This window comes from Vollenhovia emeryi, unplaced genomic scaffold (assembly GCF_000949405.1).
Source record: "Vollenhovia emeryi isolate VEMERY1.0 unplaced genomic scaffold, V.emery_V1.0 DF939243.1, whole genome shotgun sequence".
Classification (NCBI taxonomy): Eukaryota; Metazoa; Arthropoda; class Insecta; order Hymenoptera; family Formicidae; genus Vollenhovia; species Vollenhovia emeryi.
The window spans coordinates 221,144-239,038 of NW_011967123.1; the positions used below are offsets into that span (position 1 = coordinate 221,144).

At 41.2% G+C, this 17,895-nt stretch overlaps 1 protein-coding gene across 1 annotated transcript in view; it reads left to right on the plus strand.

Moving 5' to 3' along the window:
* The window catches only part of LOC105560058, a 117,810-nt gene that overhangs the window by 17,874 nt on the left and 82,041 nt on the right, over nt 1–17,895 (plus strand). Inside the window, exons 2-6 of the mRNA XM_012008806.1 lie at nt 14,108–14,163; nt 14,464–14,659; nt 15,559–15,663; nt 17,083–17,199; nt 17,259–17,506. Of these exons, the coding sequence (XP_011864196.1) occupies nt 14,108–14,163; nt 14,464–14,659; nt 15,559–15,663; nt 17,083–17,199; nt 17,259–17,506 (722 nt within the window). The remainder of the gene's footprint in view (nt 1–14,107; nt 14,164–14,463; nt 14,660–15,558; nt 15,664–17,082; nt 17,200–17,258; nt 17,507–17,895) is intronic.

Below are 17,895 nucleotides of genomic sequence, written 5' to 3' on the forward strand. Positions count from 1 at the left end.
ACGACATAGCGGGACAATCTATAAGGTGCAACGTTGTGGAGGATACGACGGACGACGTCTTCACTTCATCCGCTGTCTTCGTGCGGGACGGCTAATAATTTTCGTATCAGAGGACAGGATAGAGAGAGAGAGAGGGGGGGGGGGAGGGAGAATCTAGCAGGGAGAGTATATCCATCGCGCTGCTACCGCAATTATATCGTATTACAAGAGGGAAGAAGTGACGCTGTTACGAGCCAACCGCGAAAACCGGCGGGAGAGATAAAATTAATAGCTCGTATACGTGCGCTCTGGTCTGATATCGGGAAACAAAAGGTGTAATAGCCGTCGGTATGTAGCGCCTCGCCGATATACAAACATTCCAAGGCCGGGGAAAAATGGCCTACGATATATGCCGTTAAAACGGTGAATTTTCACAACTGCGGCAATCAATTTGCCGACTCTCGTCACAATGGGCAACACGTGTTAGACGGCGCGCGGCAAAATTGCTGTAATTTACCGTTTCGCGCCAGTCATCTAGGCGTGTATACGCGTTTCTTCTAAACCAATAATAACGCGGTATTTCCGCGCCGGCAACGTATGCCTAAGTACCTCATCGCTCGATAATACGAGCGATTCTCTGGCACCGCGTCCGTTCCCCCGCGCGTTTCCTCGATCGCATCGCCGTTGTTCTCTCCATGACTCACGTTCCCTTTTAGCTATCGCCTAGGCGTACGCAATAATACGGTGTTTGTATTATCAGTGCGGAAGGGGTAGACATAATTGTCGTTAAACTACGAGATAATCTTGTTTCGACCTGAGTCACGTCGTGGCTGCTCTCTACAAGCCAATCAGTGGATCATCACTGAAAACAGTGATTACGCACTGATTTACAGTTGTAAGTGTACCACTAGAAATCGCAGTGGTATACTTACAACTGTAAATCGGTGACCATTCGCTGTTTTCACTGATTGAGCTTTCAGAGAGCGTAAATTAAGTTTATCTCATTCAACGCGATGTCGTATGAATGAAATGATTGTGCCTCGTTCAATTGAATATCTCGATGACTTGCTAATTAATGTGATAAAAATATTACGACGAGAGCATTGCCTCAACGGTACTTTTCATTTCGATGGCACTCCCTCGCGTTGAATGCATTTCTTTCCTACGCGGTATATTATACGACATTGAAATTCTTCCTCCTTCTCCTCTTCCTAATAGCGGATTTCCGATTACGGCTTATCCGAGATCTAATCCGACCCCGGTGTAGAGATTATAATATTTTACAAATTCCAAAGTGTATTCCAGCTTATAAAAACGAAATTAAAGATGACAGTCATTTATGATGAGAAACTCGACTGGGAACTTAAAAGTTGTTATATAACAGGCACTGATTATATCCTGCATGTCTCACGCGTGACGGTAAAATCACAACGATCGATTACGCGAGTCCCGCTTATGCGAGCCTTAACTGGACATCGTGCGTCACCCAGTGAGTTCAACGCTTGCAACAGATCGCGCGAGCAACCTCGCGGCCGATCGCTCCTCCTGTCACCGGTCTTCCCATGTTTAGGGAGAACACCCGTTAGCATGTTGCGTGGCGCGTACGTGAGCGAGGAGAAATTTCTGCGGCGGATCGATAGTCCGTCCGATGTAAATGAGCTCTAAATACCGCGCACCTTTTTCGCACGCTTTCTGCAAATGTGCCGTTTCTAAAACTTTCATTCCGAATCATTCTCAAGTAAGACGGCGTCGAGCCGTTTTGTTTTTCCGACAAGGTGAGCTTTTTCAAGCGCGGCATCTTTCACGCGATTCGACAAAGTCGTGATACCTTCGGAAGACTTTACACGCAAGAATCGCGCGCTTGCGCGCACGTTAAGGATGTATCGGACCTATCTTCAAAATAGTACAAAGTCGCTAAAAATTTGTGAAATTGTTCTTTTAGTCTTCCTAATTTATTGCAGAAAAGTAAAAATGCATCCACTAAACGGTTGCTGAGATATAACTATTTTAATTTACACTGATTTTACACGTACTCTTATGGGAAAAGCCGATCTTCACGGATAAAACAGCTTAAAAATGTAGAAGAAATAGTACCAGTGTTTTGAATTTTTTTATACATCTAGTATGCGAATAGATGAAAATATCTGCCAAGTTTCAATAGTTTTTACTGCACCGTTTTAAAGAAATAAAATATAATAAAATATAACTTGAGATATTCGTGCTGTCGGCACGAATTTTTTAGTTTTGAAAATATTTGACGTTATTAAGAATTGAAATCAGAGTATTTTCACTATCAAAAGTTTAGGCTCATAAGTGCAAAAAAATCGCAAATAATTCAGGAAAAAACATTTGTAAAGTGAAAAATACCTTTGTAGGAATACAAGTAAGACTCCAACTATCGTTCAAGTTTCTTACATCTAGATTTACTATGCGTTAAGAGTAGATATTTAAGTATTTCCAATTTCATGCACTTTTGTCTAAGATTGTACGTCCAATACATCCTTAAGTTGTCGGGTAATTATTGCAAATTTCGATTTGAGGAATGCGCGCGGCATACGGTAAAATCCGCGCGTGCACGCATTACCGTGGATGCACGATCTACTGAAAGATTAATCATATATCCGTTAGATACTTCGCCTCTGTGCGCTTCCCACACAAGCGGGATGATCCGTTTGCAGTCCACGTCGTTTGTGGGATTTCAGCGCGTGGGAAAAAAAGCACGGCGAGCAAATCGTTGCAGCTAATGCGGCGATAGAAACGTCATCTATAGAAGCTGATCGATCGCGCGGCATTAAATGAAGAAGCTCTGCTCAGCGGTAATCGTTAACGAGTGGTGACCTTGGTGCGTCATATCTCGATTTTATCCGGGTGCTCTGTTCGTTGATTCATTAGTCCTTACATAGGCAGAGTCAGGCTTATCACATTCCTATTTTTGCGAGCACATAAAACAAAAGTATTCACGCTCTTATTTCACTTATTGTTTGTATGTAATATATTATACATATAGAGAGGCAAGTCTCCTATTATGAGATAGGCTTCTAATGTGAGATAGCAGGTTTTCAACGTTCAAATTCAATCCCAAGTATTTTTTTGCTTGCACTTACGCGATACAACAACGAATTTTCCACTAAAGAGCAATAAATTCATGGTGGAACCAATAGATGATTGCTTATTAATTTAACAGAAAGCCCGCTATCTCATATTCGGTACTTGTCTCGTAATAGGGGACTTTCTCTCTCTCTCTCTCTCTTTATATATAATTTATTTATTGCATTGTAGTCCCCACATCTTTATATTTTTAAATCAGAGTCTTACGTTGTAAGAACACTTGTCGTAACTTGAGGAAAATTCGGTTCAAACGAGACGAAACGTGTACGCTTACGAGAGTTATCTAAAGATATTTTGTTACGTAGCGCCGCAATCATAGCGAGGCGATCTTACTCGGGCCAGAAATTAATTATCCCGCGAAAACGTGTGCCGTTACGCGCAATGTAACGCGAATCTTTTAACGAGGTTGGCGGAGCGAAAAACCTTGGCTGTCGGTCGCACGATCCGCGCGGATATGGCTTTATGGATGCACTCGTCGGATCCTTGCTTTTCCGCCTCTGCTTCGCGCGTCATCTTACGCCTTTCTCGCACCGTCGGCTTTCCACTGCTCAAAGAATAGAGAATCGCGAACGCTTTTCTGCGAAAGAAAGCGTGTAGCTTATGTGAGAAGTTAACTTGAACGCAAATAAGACAATAAAAGAAACTTAATGTAAATACGGCGTTGCATTATATCAGCCACCATAAGTGTGCTGGTCTTTTTAACGCGTCGTTTCGGGATTCAACGACCCAGTGAGAACACTAACGTCGAATCGACGTCGATTGGGTCGAAACCGCGTCCCCACCGTTTTTGAAAATAACTAAAAGTTTTGGAACTTTTTTTTGTATAAAATTCCGCGTTAAAATTAATTTGTATTAAATTTTATATTGAATAAGTTAACTTGGCAGTTCTCTCCAATAAGATCTTAAAAGTGTTCAGAAGTAATTTAGTACAAAAAAGTTCCAAAACACTTGATTATTTCCTGAAAACTGACGATTGGGACGCGGTTTCGACCCCATCGACGTTGATTTCTCATTAGGGAGTGGGGGGGGGGGGGTAAATATTTAAAATATTATTGGTTGCGTCATTACAAAAGTTAATACCGGAGCGACAATTTTGCTGAGGCTAAGTCAAATCTCATTTCGTTTGACAAAAAAATGTATGAAAGAATGCAAGCCGGCGGATACTCGAATGCAGCTCACGATTGGTAACCTCGATGGCAAGAAGCGGCAATCCGTTACATCCAGCGATAGATCTCCATACGGTACACGGCAATTTTGTCACGAACCGTTAGAAAATCGGCTGGTGCGGAGGCGTCTTGAAGTCGCGGGCGCTTTTTTTTTTCAAATCGTTGACACACTAATCTGCCGCGGCGCAGCGGGTTGTTAGTATCTACGCCTCGTCCGCGATCTCTCTTACTTTTTCATTGACTCACGATGTGTAATCGCGGGTTTCTCGGCTGCGATTAATTTATCGGGGACTCTTTCAACGTGTATCGAACAAACAGACCTTCGGCAGACAGGACGTATATGTACAGATGGAGGCCGTGCGAATCGCAATCGCGCATCTGTGATTTTAGGGGTAAATATCGTTGGTTTACACACGAATGCGTAAATTAATAAAAATATAAACAGTCAAGAAGAGAGAACAGAAGTCCCCAATGAAATATGGAATATGTATGGACTGCTTATAACTTAAGAGTCAAGTTCTTATATTTCTTTTCGCTCGTTGCAAATTTAATTTTTCCGAAGACGCCTCGATTCCCGATAATTCGGTACTTTTCGTGACGTCTCGTCCTCTCTTGTGCCTCATTCTCATATCTCACGTGACTTGTGACTCGACCCTACTTCCTACATTCGTGCACGTGGAAAATGGCTACGTTGCAACAAGCTTTACAGTTAGACGACGCGTTTTACGATCGGAAGCTTGCGAATTGTACTTGTAAATAAGCAAACGGGGAAAAATTTTTACTACAACGGCTTCGCGCGCGCGAGCGTCGTTATTGAGCAGTAACTTCGGTACGAGCGTATGGCGCGCCACGCGAGGATTCTCTCGCCATGTGCGTGACATCGGGATCGAGCGTACGAAACACGATTTTAATTCAACGCGTCAAATAAATCAAGGCGGTCAGTGGCAACTATTGTCAATTATGAAATACTGAACGACGCTATCGCGCTACTCCGCCAAGTTAATTATCATGTCGTTGGTCAATGCACCTATCATTATTTTCCCGCGTCAGACGGACAACGGTGCTATTAGATGACAAGCACTGATACCGTCTTATATTTTTCTATAGCAAACAGAAGCGATGCACAAGTACAATCTTTTGCACGCAACGGACTCGCACAAGATAATGGGTGGAGGGGGGGGGGGGGAGTTTCGGCAAGAGCTAGTCGTCTAATCGTCGTTCTCCAGCCAAGGTCACTCTCTGCATTAATTAACTTGAAATAACGTCGCGAGATAAATGCTCGTATGCACCGCTGTACGCACTCACGTATTTACTTGCGATTACGTGATCAACGTTTTTTTACAACATTTTTCGCATATATCCGTTCCTATCTGCACGTTTACCGCGATATGCATGCGTTGACTGTATTATACAGGGTGTCCTGGACCTAACGCATCATCCATTAACGACAAACTCCTAAGAGAAGGTTGACATGAAAATCTTAAAACACCAAAATGAGGCTGTAATAATTGTTAAACGAGAAGTGTTCAAAGTTGACAAATTAAGTTGTCCGAAATTTGCGTACTCGGACACGTCACATCTCTAGCAGCACAATATATTGGCGCAATATTGTATAATATTCATATTATTGCTAAATATTGGCCAATGCATTTCCTATATAAATCTAACGTTATTATAATTATTATTGTGCAACATTTGCATTCATTTCGTGACCAATATTGGCTTTGCATTGGAGAATACTGGCTAATGCATTTCCGATATAACCAATATTGGAAATGCATATTATTCGGACCAATGTTTAGTCAGTGCGCTGTGCTACTAGGGATTGTGAAGGTTTTAAGCGCATCAATTTAGACAATACGTGTGCAAAATTATGTCAGTTCCGAGAATAGATTCGGCAGATTGCGTTCAGACAAGGATAGACAGACGTTGAAGTCACTGCTCTGTTACACTATTCAGACTTGGCTGTGGCTCTTTCATTTATATATCGACTAAAAGTTAAATAGATGTACTGTCGATTGTTTCTACAACGATGAGTCGTAAATTGCGATCGGATAACAGTAAAAGCATTAGTCATTTAAAATTAATTAATCAGAGTTATAACGTGCGAATGTAATCCTATTATAGCGCTTGTTTTCACTTGATCAGAAATGATTGCTTTTATTAGAACTTGCCGGCGCTATTGTTTGCATTTATTGCGAACGCCATGTACATATGTTGAAATCGATTCGGCGGTCAAACGAGGCCTACACCCGCTCGGCTTTATGCCTGCGTATTTGTAGAGTAACCCAAAGAACTTTCACTTCGCCGCAGAATAATTCTGTTTCGCTTCGCTCGCCGCTCTCTTGTTGCTCTGCAGTGGGCGTAAGTTTTAGGGCTAAATCGCCGTCTGCTTTGTACCTCGTTGATTCATGCCGGATGTTGCCTCAGGCAAGCGCGATCAACGTTCGATCGTGGCTAGAATTCGGATTTCCTAATAGGATGCAGCGGCAGGTCGAGGCTGCCCGATTCCTCTTGCGCGATGTCACATGATATTACCCGATCACATTGGTCTCTATTTTGTCCCCAATATCCCGTTTACCCACACCTGGAATAGCAGTTATCACGAGAAAAGCTGCTAGTAGAAATTGCAGAGATTTTGTAATATTATAAAATTATTTATTTATTTTAATATTTATTTTAAACAGTACGTGATATTAGATCATTATAATTTTTTAAATATTAATTATTTATGTGCATATCAGATAAATCTACTCTCACGTCTTAATTAGCAATTGTAGCAAGAATGAAGATAATTGAACAATTAAAAATTGTTTTATTTCAATAGGATTATTTTCAATATATCACTTAGTAAAACCAGTGCACGGTGGGAATTTTCTTTTAAAATTTCCTCTGAAGATCATGTAATCGTGGGACAATATGGGTTTTTTGAAGAACTGTATGAGTGTTTTTTCGATATTTTACCATACATTCTACTAGTAAAATCTATACTAACAATAAATATAATTACTAGTAGAATGTATGATAAAAAATTATAATTATTAGAAGGCCACGTTAACGAGCATTAATAGGTGTTATTTTTTTAAAAAACAATATACTTTATTCTTCAGGTTAAAATACAGGTTAAAATAAAATGTATGATAAAATTTCACGAAACTCTCATAAAATTCTTTGAAATACCACGTTGTCCCACGATTACATGATTTTCAGGATAAATCTTAAGAAAAGCTTCTCTCCGTGTAGTTTCATACCGATGAGAATATACTTATATCTACTATGTCATTTTATTGAAATTTATTGAATATTATTACTTCCGTGTAATGTACATTATTGTAGAAATGTCATGGGTAATTGTCAATAGCATATCGTTTGCGTATCTTGAAATGATGATTTATTCGAAATAGTCAGCAAATAATAGCGATCAAAGAGTAATACATACTTGGATTGCATCGGAGTTGATAGATGTGTACGATGTAGAGACCTCTCTCCATAAAACATTCGCTGCTTTATGTCAAAGTTTAAACGCATCCCGTATCCGACTTGTTATTCCGATCATTTTATCGCCGGCTCTAGCGATGATGCGTGGCAAAATTGTATTTTAATGCTCGTCCCGTGAACGTCGTCTATCATTTGGCGCAATTAGAGGCCGTCTGCACGGATACTGACCTAAACTTCCTTCGTGCGCTCAAGGAAATTATTATGAAACGGAGATAATCGGCGTACGATGGCAAGTGTTACGAGAACGTAGGACGGTTTCTCCCGGAGGGACACGGCGAATCCGCCCACGAATTACATGAATTGCAGTAAAATTTGACGAAAGTCAGGATCACGTTATTAAGCTCTGAATGAGAATTATATGTGACCGCGAGCGCGGTGTTTCCTCTCGTTTTCCGTTTTACAAAATTCTATGCGTCGCGCGAGTTCTTTCGCTTCCCGGACAAGACTTCTTTCCCGCTATCTTCCCCGGAAATCGTTACCTGAAATTATAGATTCAAATCCGGCGATCTTGGTGATCCGGCGATTTTCTAGATGCAGTCGACCGTACATTCTCTCAAAGCAAGGTATAATATACATATATATTTTTAATTTTGGCAACATAAACAAAAAGATATATTGTATAGATGTATATGTACAATATAACTTTTTGTTCGTATAATAGTTGCTGCACGGAAAGAACAATGTAGCTGCTGTAGCTAAAACTTAGCAAAATAGGGACAGCTAATATTTTTAGTTGTGATAGCTCAATATTTTGCTACGACAGCAAACCGTTTGCTGTCGCACCTAATACAATAGGCACAGTAGCAAAATATTGAGCTATCACAACTAAAATATTAGCTGTCCCTATTTTGCTAAGTTTTAGCTACAGCAGCTACATTGTTTTTTCCGTGTGAGTGTGTGTGTGTACGGAAAGAATGTTCTCTTAAAATTTACCCTGAAAATTGTGTAATCGTGGGACAATATGGCAGTTTGAGGAATTGTAGGAGTTTTTTGAAATTTTACCATACATTCTATTAATAAAATGTATACCAAGTATAATTACTAGTAAAATGTATGGTAAAATTTCACAAAACTCGTATAAAATTGTTGGAAATGCCACGTTGTCCCGCGATTACATAATTTTCAGGACAAATTTTAGGAAAAAATTCTCTCCACGCGTGCGAGCACGAGCGCGCGCGCGCGCGTGTCATCGTTGTTAAAATTAAAAAAAATATATTATATTAACACAGTGCTCGCTATAAGTTGTACACTTGTGTATTATGTGCAAACGTAAACAGATTCCGGCAGGTGTGACGAAGAGAAAGCTTCCTCGTAAGTTTTCTCGTCTCTATAATTAACATACGTATATAAATAAATATTCATACATGCTTACGCGCGATGCATCTTGACACACATGCGGATTTGCGAAACGAAAGGAAGACGCCAGGTAATTAGAACGCTGCGGGGCTGCTGTACCGTACTTTTCTTCCATCACCTTCCATTGTCAGTCGTCTTGTAATTAAGTCATTTATATTCATTAAATCAATTACTTCGTTGAGATAAGTATCGGAATTTAATAGTACGTTTCCGTTATTTTTATGTTTCGCAAGTAAGTTTTAAATGATATAGATTCGGCTTTAATACTTTCGGAAAATGAGAATTAACCCTACGCCCCGGCATAACAAAGAGAACGCGCTCGAACAAAAGCAACTGTTTCGTTTGCATTATTTTACTGAGGAATTACGCAAGCGCGTAAAGAGGCTCGTGCGTGAAATCAGCGCCGCACGTAGGAAGACTTAGCATGACGGTTATGCAATTAAATTGTTGACGGTGGGTGCTAAACATGCAAATTCGTTCGCAGGCGACATTACGAAGCCATAAATGTCTGTCGCTAAAGGATCGCCGTAGTGATCAGTTGGAGATGTCATCCAAACTAACAATAAGACCAATCTATGAAACAAGAATGAAACGCTATCTTTGTATCTTGCTATGTAGAAAGTCCAGTCTCTATAAAATATAATTTTATTGCGATTTTATGTTTAAAATATAGCCAATGTAATAAGATTAATTGTGTTCTATCGAACAATATCTGTCAATCTCTAGATAGTCAGTTATTTATTATGTCCGCCATTATAATAGAAGAAGAAGAATTCGCAATTCTTATGCTATAAGAATTGTAATTTCTTTAACATGTAATAAAAACAAGCGACACTCTTCTTGACACACTCGTCATTAATATGGTTTGGGGACCACAGTTAAGAGAAAGTATATGAATTTTGATGCTGTCTGTATATTGGGTTAATGATTTTTGTGAGCAGCGAATAACACCGAGTTATTCAAGCAAAGTTGCGCAATTGCAAACCAGCTGTTAGTCATAGCGAATGATCTTATTACTTCTGTGCGTTCGGTGTATCAGGATACTTTAGACCAGAGCTGGGCGAGATAGGTCCAACTAGCTCCGTTATTCCCTTTAGCTCGCCGTCCCGCGCGAAGCCCACGAGCTTTCCTCGTCATCCTTGGGGAAAGCTATTGAAAATCGGTCGCGAAGTGATCCATCTCGCCGGGCTCTGTTGTAGACGTGTCAGCTGTAATTTTGAAGTCTTCCCCTGTTTCTCGCTTGCGTGGGACGTATCCCTGGCCCCGAGCACACACAAAAGAATAATCTCTACCCAGGATGTTCTCCAGTCACATATAGACACTTTCACGACGTCGCGCAAACACGTTGTTCCTGACCCGCAAGCTTCCATAAACTGAGAGTCTCGTGGGCGAGGCAGTATAATAAAGAAGAAATCCGTGAAGCCGATGACTCGTGAACCGGAGTCGTTATTGACCTGAAATATCTATTTCGGGCGGAGCTGGTAATTACGCCGTTTCGCGATTATTTAATGCAGTGACGCCATTGAAACTCTAATGCTGCAGGATATAACTGCAATTTGTTTGACGGCGCTTAGAAGCCCATTCCCAGTGAGAACACTAAGGTCGAATCAACGTCGAATCAAGGGGGTCGAAACCACGCCCCGACCGTCAGTTTTCGAGACTAATTAGAAGTTTTGGAAGTTAATTTTTTGTATTAAATTACTACGTTCAACGTTTTGGATACATTTAACATCTTATTGGAGAGAACTGTCAAGTTAACTTATTTAATACAAATTAATTTCAATACAAAATTTTTAATAAAAAAAGACACAGTTCCAAAACTTTTAATTATTTTCGAAAACTGACAGTTGGGACGCGATTTCGACCCCGTTGATGTCGATTCGACGTCAGTGTTTTCACTGGGTTACTGGTTGGCACTGAAATTTGTGTTTGATTAACAAGGATGTTATATTATACTATTAATTAAATAGAACTCGCTGAAATATTTGCTATGAAAATTAAAATTGGGCGAAAATTATGGAATGAGCTAAAACGAGAATAACTGTTTAAACCTGAGAAATGAACGTATTTTAACGTCAGAACAGTTTCTCAACCAAGAAGTTGCGCGTGATAATTTGTTCCCGGTTTAGCCGATGACAAAGTGATCGCCAGCATTCGTATCATAATATCGCGCGTAGGTGTTTCGCGTGCCTCATATAAACATTGTAATTCATACAGCTCGTGTGTTGCATGTAGATATACGATAATGCAAAATTGAAATGTACAGTCGCATGGCTGGATTATGGCCGAGAGCTACTGACTATTGTAAGATTGCGACAGACAGATATGCTAAAGAGGCACCGACAAAAACCGATGTAACTGTGTCAATCGCTCGCGGCTGAAACATCGATGTCAGAGCCCAAGAACGATCGAGATGCGACTTGCGACTTCGCATTTCTATCGGTCTATCTGTTCTACAGCTTCCAAACTAAATAAATTTCTACGAGACATTCGTTCTCATTGAGACCATAATTACATTAATCACAAGTGTAATGAGCTTATAATGAACAAGCAACTTCACTCATTGATTTATTATGCACAGGAGAATTTTTATTACCGCTAAAATTTATTTGTGTAGATGTTATTGCGCTTGTCAAGATTATTACACGCGGACGTGCTAAATTATCAAGCGATTTTATAAAACAGTTAAATATTAACTGTAAAGAATAATTAACCTGTTAGAGAATGATCACAAAATGAACACTTTTTTTATATGCGCGCACGAGCCGTGAACCGTTACATAATCATTTTGCTTTCATAATATCTTCGTAATACTATTGAAGCTACAAAATGTGTGTAAAGGCTGAAACACACCCAGACATTACAATTATACATTTTTTATTAAATACGAATTTTTTAAATGATAGACATAGATTTATTTGTGCATTCACAAATGTTTATATCAATTTAATGCGCTGACGTCCCAATTACCAGTAATGTCTTTTAAATTTTGACGAACTTAACTTTTACTTTAAACACTTCTGCACGGAGAGAATTTTCTCTTAAAATTTTCCCTGAAAATCATGTAATCGCGGGGCATTTTGAAGAATTTTTTGAGATTTTACCATCCTACATTCTACCAGTAAAATGTATGGTATAAAATGGTACTAATTGCAAGTATAATTACTAGTAAAATGTATGGTATAAAATTTGAAAATTGTCATAAAATTCTTGGAAATGCCACGTTGTCCCACGATTACATAATTTTCAGGATAAATTTTAAGAAAACATTCTCTCCATGTAGGTCCTACATTTGAAAGACCTTGACCATAATTGCGGAAGTAAAGCCGGGGCTAAAAATATGCACGCGAGGTGGGGTGGCCGGTTTCCGTGACAAAATTCGAAGGGACTAGATTCCCTCGGGTTGGCCGGCCCGCGCACAGCTGCAGGTTTACGTATCTCGAAGAGTTAGGGGTGGGGCGGAGGGGCGACTCGGCGACGTTGCGAGGTGGTTGGGAGGCAAGGAGGGCTACAGGTGCATCGCACTCGCACGCCCTCCTTTATTACGCGTTCCTTCGCTTCTTCGCTCCTCTCCCATCCTGCCTTCTCGTTCCCCCTCGCACTTTCCGCTTCTCTTCCTCCTCTTCATCCGACTTGGCGAACGCACGTCCTTCCTTCCCTTCTCCCTCTCGCCCTCCAGTCCTCCTTGTGAGCTTGGCCGCGTGTGCAGTCGTTAACATTTCACCGCGCCAGGTTGATCGCGGCGGCTCTAACTTATTGTGCTATTCGTTGCACTGGTAGTGCGTTCGCTGCGTCTTGACGAGAAAGAGGCCTGCGGGCCCCAGAGCGAAGAACGCTTTTGCGTACGGGGATGCTATCTCGCGAAAATTGCGTTTACAGTTGGACGTCTGCCGACGGAATTGCGAAAAAGAAGAGCGGTAAACAGGAAATGGTTACCGCGGCTTCATCGCGGGTACTCAAGGATTTAGATTTCCGCGTCTCTCAAACGAATTCCATTGCAGAAGCTACACGGTCGCTATCAAACACCTATTTTCCCATCATGTCGAGCCGAACGCGCCACGAATTTTGCGGATCGACGAAGCGCACTTGAAGTTTCGATGTCGATGTAAGCCTCGCTATAATAGAACTGATATCAGGCTTGATGATACGTAATATAAAGAAAAAGAGGATAAATAATGACCATCAATGACGCTAATAGCTTGCTTCTAATGAAGAGATTTATTTTCCATTTTTCATCTACAGCTCTATTGATGCGTCATTACCGCTTATCTTATAACTCGCGCGTGTTTTACCTGAGGCTGTCGCGTATCAAAACGCCCCTTACGTAAAATACGAATTGAAGGACAAACTCGACGTTTCCACGCACCGCGTGGCCTACATGTTGGGGTTGATGGATCAACAGGACTTCACCGGTCGCACATTCGTGAATTAGCCACGGGTTGGAGCGGCAGGCTCGCTCGTCGAACAGGTGTTCGACCGGTGTAGGTTTATTCGTTGCTACTGAAAAACGCTCGATGGTTTCTTGCGGTTTTGTATCCACGCTTGATTTTCCAACGATTTCCTGCAACCACGGTGCTTTCCACGTGATTTATACACCGTGAACATCGCGGGGAACGTTCGCGAGTACCTCCCTGCCTGCCGCCCCCCCCTCTCTCCCCCTCCCGTTTCCGGATGCGGCGCGATCGTGAAAAATCATTCTCAGGGTGCCGCGAAGTGGTGCCGCTTTTTGCGAAACCACTTGTGAATTCGCGATGATGCAATTACCACTGGTGATTCCCGCGTGAAGTCATCGTCGTCGCTGTGTTGCGCGCGTGTTTAGGAATCTATTTAAATTTCTTCCGCAACACGTTCTCCGCGGAAGGATGATAAGCGCTGTTACGTCCAGTCATCACTAAAAATTATCGCGCATCGTTAATAATAAATGAAAAAAACCACGCGTTTAAACCTGAGCGATATCTATAGAATGTGACTAATTTCGATGTGATTTGATCTTTTTACAGCAAAGATGAAACATCTTTGGCCGTTGCTGACGTGGATACTTCTATCTTCGTATCCGGTAAGAAGACGTTCCTTTAATAACTTTAATTCTTTTGCAAACTAACAAATTTATTAATTCTTGTTTCTCTCCTTCTCTCTCTCTCTCTCTCTTTCTCTTCATTTAACTTAGAAGATCATTAATTAAATACAACGTCTTATCTTAAAAGAGTTTAACTTAGTTTGAAGACGTATCGAAATACTAAAAATTTGTTGAAACAACAGAGAGCGTAAATTTAATGATTAAACGAGTGACAAATGAGGTTAATGAAATGATTTAAATATATTCACAACTAATGAAACCCATTCCGCAAATTTTCAGGTCGAATCTCGTAAAGGACTCGGCCATGGATCGAGGCGAGAGGTATTCTTCCTGAACCTCGAGGACGGCTACTTTGGCTGCCAAGTCAACGAGTCGACGGACGTCCTTCAGCTGCTCGAGCTGTCGAAGCTCTGTGACCATCGGGTCGACTGCTTTCAGGGCGCGGACGAGCAGCGCAACAGGTTAAAGTGCACAGGTGAGCTACTTGGGAAAAGAAGACATATCCCCCTCGGAGTAATTCGTCCGGAGATTGTCAGGGCAATCCTGTCGCGAGGCGATCGTGCACCTCGCGGCGACAGGAAAGGGTGACGTCGCACGACATTCACGACGCACCGTCGTTAACATTTCCGTTGTTTCCTCACGTCATACCGTCGTTCTCGGTGTCATTACGGCCGCTAAGTAATTTTCTTCCACGCGTCGTACACAAACCGCAGGAACGCGCTAAGCGTCACGTCTCGTCGGGTCAATTAAGGGGGGATCTCTTCTCGCGTCATTATTTCGCATTGCACCGAGTCACGCCCACAAGTCGCAATTAGCCCGCGGAATTTTATTCTCATTTTCCACGGACGTTATTTCCTACGGTGGGCCCGTAATTGACGTTGCCGAGGCGCCGATGAGCCAATGGATCACGTTACTCGAATCCACCGAACATATCGCGGCTTTGCGGCTTGTGAGAAAAACTTGGATGTTCGACCGGCGATTAGGTCCGGCGGGAGAAAATTGCGCGATTAGTCGATGGCTATGAAGTACAGTTGCAATTTATCCGCCCCTTTTTCTCGGATAATCTTACTTAATGGGCAACAAAAATGGCTCGTGCCTCTTATACAAAATATTTCTAAATGAGTATATCCTCTAACGCTGTCCGGATAAAATCGTTAACTATTTACCTGCGTAAATAAAATTAAATCTCTATTTATACATTGAGAAAAATATTAATATCAATTATGTTAAAATATTGATAAATATTTTGGGAAAGTTAAAAAACTATATGTAGGTCTATATTTACTTTCTAATATCAAATATTAAATTGAGACGTACATGTATCATCACTTTTCGGTGAGATACAATGTATAAATGTCGTTTAAAATGTTGCAGACGATTGTACAAAAGAAGACGGCACCAAATGTCAAAACGGTGTCTGTCTGGATTCGGTCTGTCACTGTAACGATGGGTTTGGAGGATGTAATTGTCAAGTTCCAGGTTTGTGAAACGATTTACATTATTATATATTTATTATCCACGTAGCCGCGCGCGCGCGTGTGTGTGTGTAAAATAGAATGTCTATTCTATAAGTTCCTAAACTGTTTGTCCGATTTGGACCAAGTTTAGCATAGTTATTCTCTAGGAAACTGTGAAAAATATAGGAAACCTGAACCTGAACAACCCACCCCCTCCCCTGATTTCATCCCTTCGATATAAGAAACCCAGGCGATGCTGAGTAGTTTAAGCGACCAAATTATTACCTAGTTACTCTCTAAAATCCTGCGGAAAATATGAACTACCACGAAACCTGAATGCCCCACCACACTCTCTCTCTTATTTTATCCCCTTGACATTTTCAAGCAACGCCGGGTAGTATAAATGACTAAATTTTGTGCAGTTCCTCTCCAGGAGCTTGCAGAAAATGCAGTCATGAAATCTGGATAACCCACCTGGACTCCCCTCCCCCTTATTCCCTTGTGATATAAGAAACCTGGACAATGTCGGATAGTTTAAGAAATTTTGCCTGGTTACTCTCCAGATCCCTGCGAAAAACACAGGCTACCATAAAATCTGGAAACCTCTCCCCTCCCTCTGATTTGATCCCTTTGACACAAACTCGGGTAACGCCGAGTAATTTCAGCTGGTCTATATGAAATAGAACATCTGTCTGTCCGTATGTGTGTCCCCTGTCACGTCCTGAACCCTTTGGCAGATCTGAACCAAATTTTGCAACGTTACCGTCTAAGACTCTGCGGAAAGTATAAGCTATGATGAAAGCTTGATACCCCACTCCCCTCCTCTGATTTCATCCCCTTGATACTTCCGGGTAACGTCGTTTACAGGGCCAAATTATGCATAGCTACTCGCTAGAACCCTGCAGAAAATATCAGTTGAAACCTGGACACCTCTCCCCTCCCTCTGATTTGATTCCCCTTTACACAAACTCGGATAACGCCGAGTAGTTTCAGCTAATCTATACGAAATAGATTGTCTGTCTACATGCATATTTTTTATTACTTCCTAGACCCTTTGACCGATCTGAACCAAATGTTACTCCCTAGGACTCTGCGGAAAACATAGGCTATCGTGAAAGCTGAACATCCCACCCCGTTCCCCTGTTTTTATCCTCTTGACACTTTGCGATATACGAAGCTCGGGCGACGCCCGGTAGTTTAAGCTAGTTTACTATATAAAATAGCCTTATGAAATATTCATTTAATACATACGCATATTTTCTACTGCATGCAAACCGTTTGGATGAATTCGATGCAAGTACATACTGCACGTATGTTTTTCCATTCTCTTGAACTTATATATGTAATTACACATAAACCGTAATCTAATTAACATAATAATAAATGATAATACCGTAATAATTAATAATAACTTACAATAAAACTTAATTGAAAATTATAGACGAGAACGAGTGTAAATATCGGCCCTGTGATATATTTGCCCACTGTACAAATACTCTTGGCAGCTTTCAATGTTCCTGCTTTCCCGGATACCGAGGCGATGGCTTTCATTGCGAGGGTAATTATCCTGCCGTGTGTTAAGCGCTTACATCGTTGCTAACAGTGCCGTATCCGCAGATATCAACGAATGCGACGACCCAGCGATCGCCGGGCGTTGCGTCCAGAATGCCGAATGTTGCAATCTACCCTCAAACTTCTTGTGCAAGTGCAAATCCGGTTATATCGGCGACGGTGAGGTGCACTGCGAGGACGTGAACGAGTGCACGATACCAGGTGCGTGCGGCGACAATACCGCGTGCCACAACACACCCGGCAATTATACCTGCGCGTGTCAAGATGGATTCACGGGAGACCCGTTCAACAGTGTAAGTACATCGGCGAGAACGGGGATGCGTACTCGAGTAATCGATAAGTCGGAGATTAAAGTGGATAATAACATGCCTGCAAGTCAATTTCCTTATCGTGGAAATTTTTTTTTTTCGAATATTCGTATGACGATGAAGATATTAATCTTAATAATCGTCGTTTATTACGACGATGGGCTCTTGGAAGATGTGGGCTAATTATGAAGTACATACTGATAAAATCCGAAGAAAAGTATTTATATTTAAATAATAATTTTGAGATCGTAATAGTACGATAAACAATTTTGTATTTTACATATTTATTCCATCTAAACCTTATTGCGAAATAATTAGAATGTGCATTTTCGTTTAAGTTGCTATAAATTTTATACAGGGTGAGTCTTTCCATA